The sequence below is a fragment of the Trichinella spiralis genome, assembly GCF_000181795.1.
Source record: "Trichinella spiralis strain ISS 195 chromosome Unknown Scfld6511, whole genome shotgun sequence".
Classification (NCBI taxonomy): Eukaryota; Metazoa; Nematoda; class Enoplea; order Trichinellida; family Trichinellidae; genus Trichinella; species Trichinella spiralis.
Window position 1 is genome coordinate 1 of NW_003533450.1, and position 1,034 is coordinate 1,034.

General features: G+C 36.9%; 1 protein-coding gene across 1 annotated transcript; it reads left to right on the plus strand.

The window, feature by feature from the left end:
- Tsp_15952 (decaprenyl-diphosphate synthase subunit 1) lies at positions 1-883 on the plus strand (the record flags this gene model as incomplete). Its single annotated transcript, XM_003366133.1, has 3 exons — positions 1-96; positions 476-607; positions 671-883. Coding segments are annotated over 3 exons (441 nt in total), but the record flags the coding sequence as incomplete, so codon positions are not given.
- Between the last annotated feature and the right edge of the window lie 151 nt (positions 884-1,034).

Sequence of the window (1,034 nt, forward strand, 5' to 3'; positions counted from 1 at the left end):
ATTCACACCGCTTCTTTGGTGCATGACGATGTGGTCGACGATTCGGATCGTCGACGCAACATACCAACGGTGAACGCGACGCACGGATATAAAACTGTAAGAATTTGATCGCTTTTTTTGGAAAAAAATATTGTTTCACAGTTAGCTGCGCATTGATGATAGTCTTGTTTGTATTTTTGACAAAAAAGAAGTACAAATGCGCAATAGTGAATTATTATATGAACGAAGTTCAGTTCTTGAATATTTCTCTTCTATTCTCGAACTATAAACGTTCACAGACATTTATTTGTATTAATTAATATTTGATGGTAAAAAAATGAATTGTCATTTTTTCAGGCAACTTTTTTCGGTGATATTATTCTGGCCAAAGCGACCATTCTGTTGACATCAATTAACAACGCTGAAGTGATCAGCATTGTATCGAAAGTATGTGTGTGTGTTTGTTATTGGATAATTAAATAATAATACTGAATAGATTCTCGACGATCTTGTCAAAGGGGAGTTGATTCAAATGGAAAGTGGATCGGACGAGAGCAGATTGTTCAGTGAATATTTGACAAAGTGTTACAAAAAGACCGGCAGCTTGTTCAGCAATTCTTTGAAAGCTGTGAGCAGTGAACAGTGGATGAGTTGTTGTTGTTGGAATATTTAAATTTTTCCTCTTTTCCAGGCAGCCGTGCTGGCAAATTGTTCGGAACTTTGCGTGAAAAATGTTTATCAGTTTGGTCGAAATTTCGGTTTGATGTTTCAACTGGTCGACGATTTGTTGGATTTTTGTTCAGTCGATTCAACAACACTGGGCAAACCGTCCCGAGTGGATCTTCAACTGGGTATCGTCACTGCCCCGGTTCTATTTGCCGCTGGTCAGGTAAAATTTGAATAATTTTCTCAGTATTCTCTATATCTGCTTTCTTCAATATCTGTGTATGTGTGTGTGCTTCACAATGTTTTTTTTTTGATGAAAATTGTTTTACTACATCCGTCGTCTGTATTGTTGAACAGAAGTTGGAAATTGTGAAGATGATTAGGCGTAA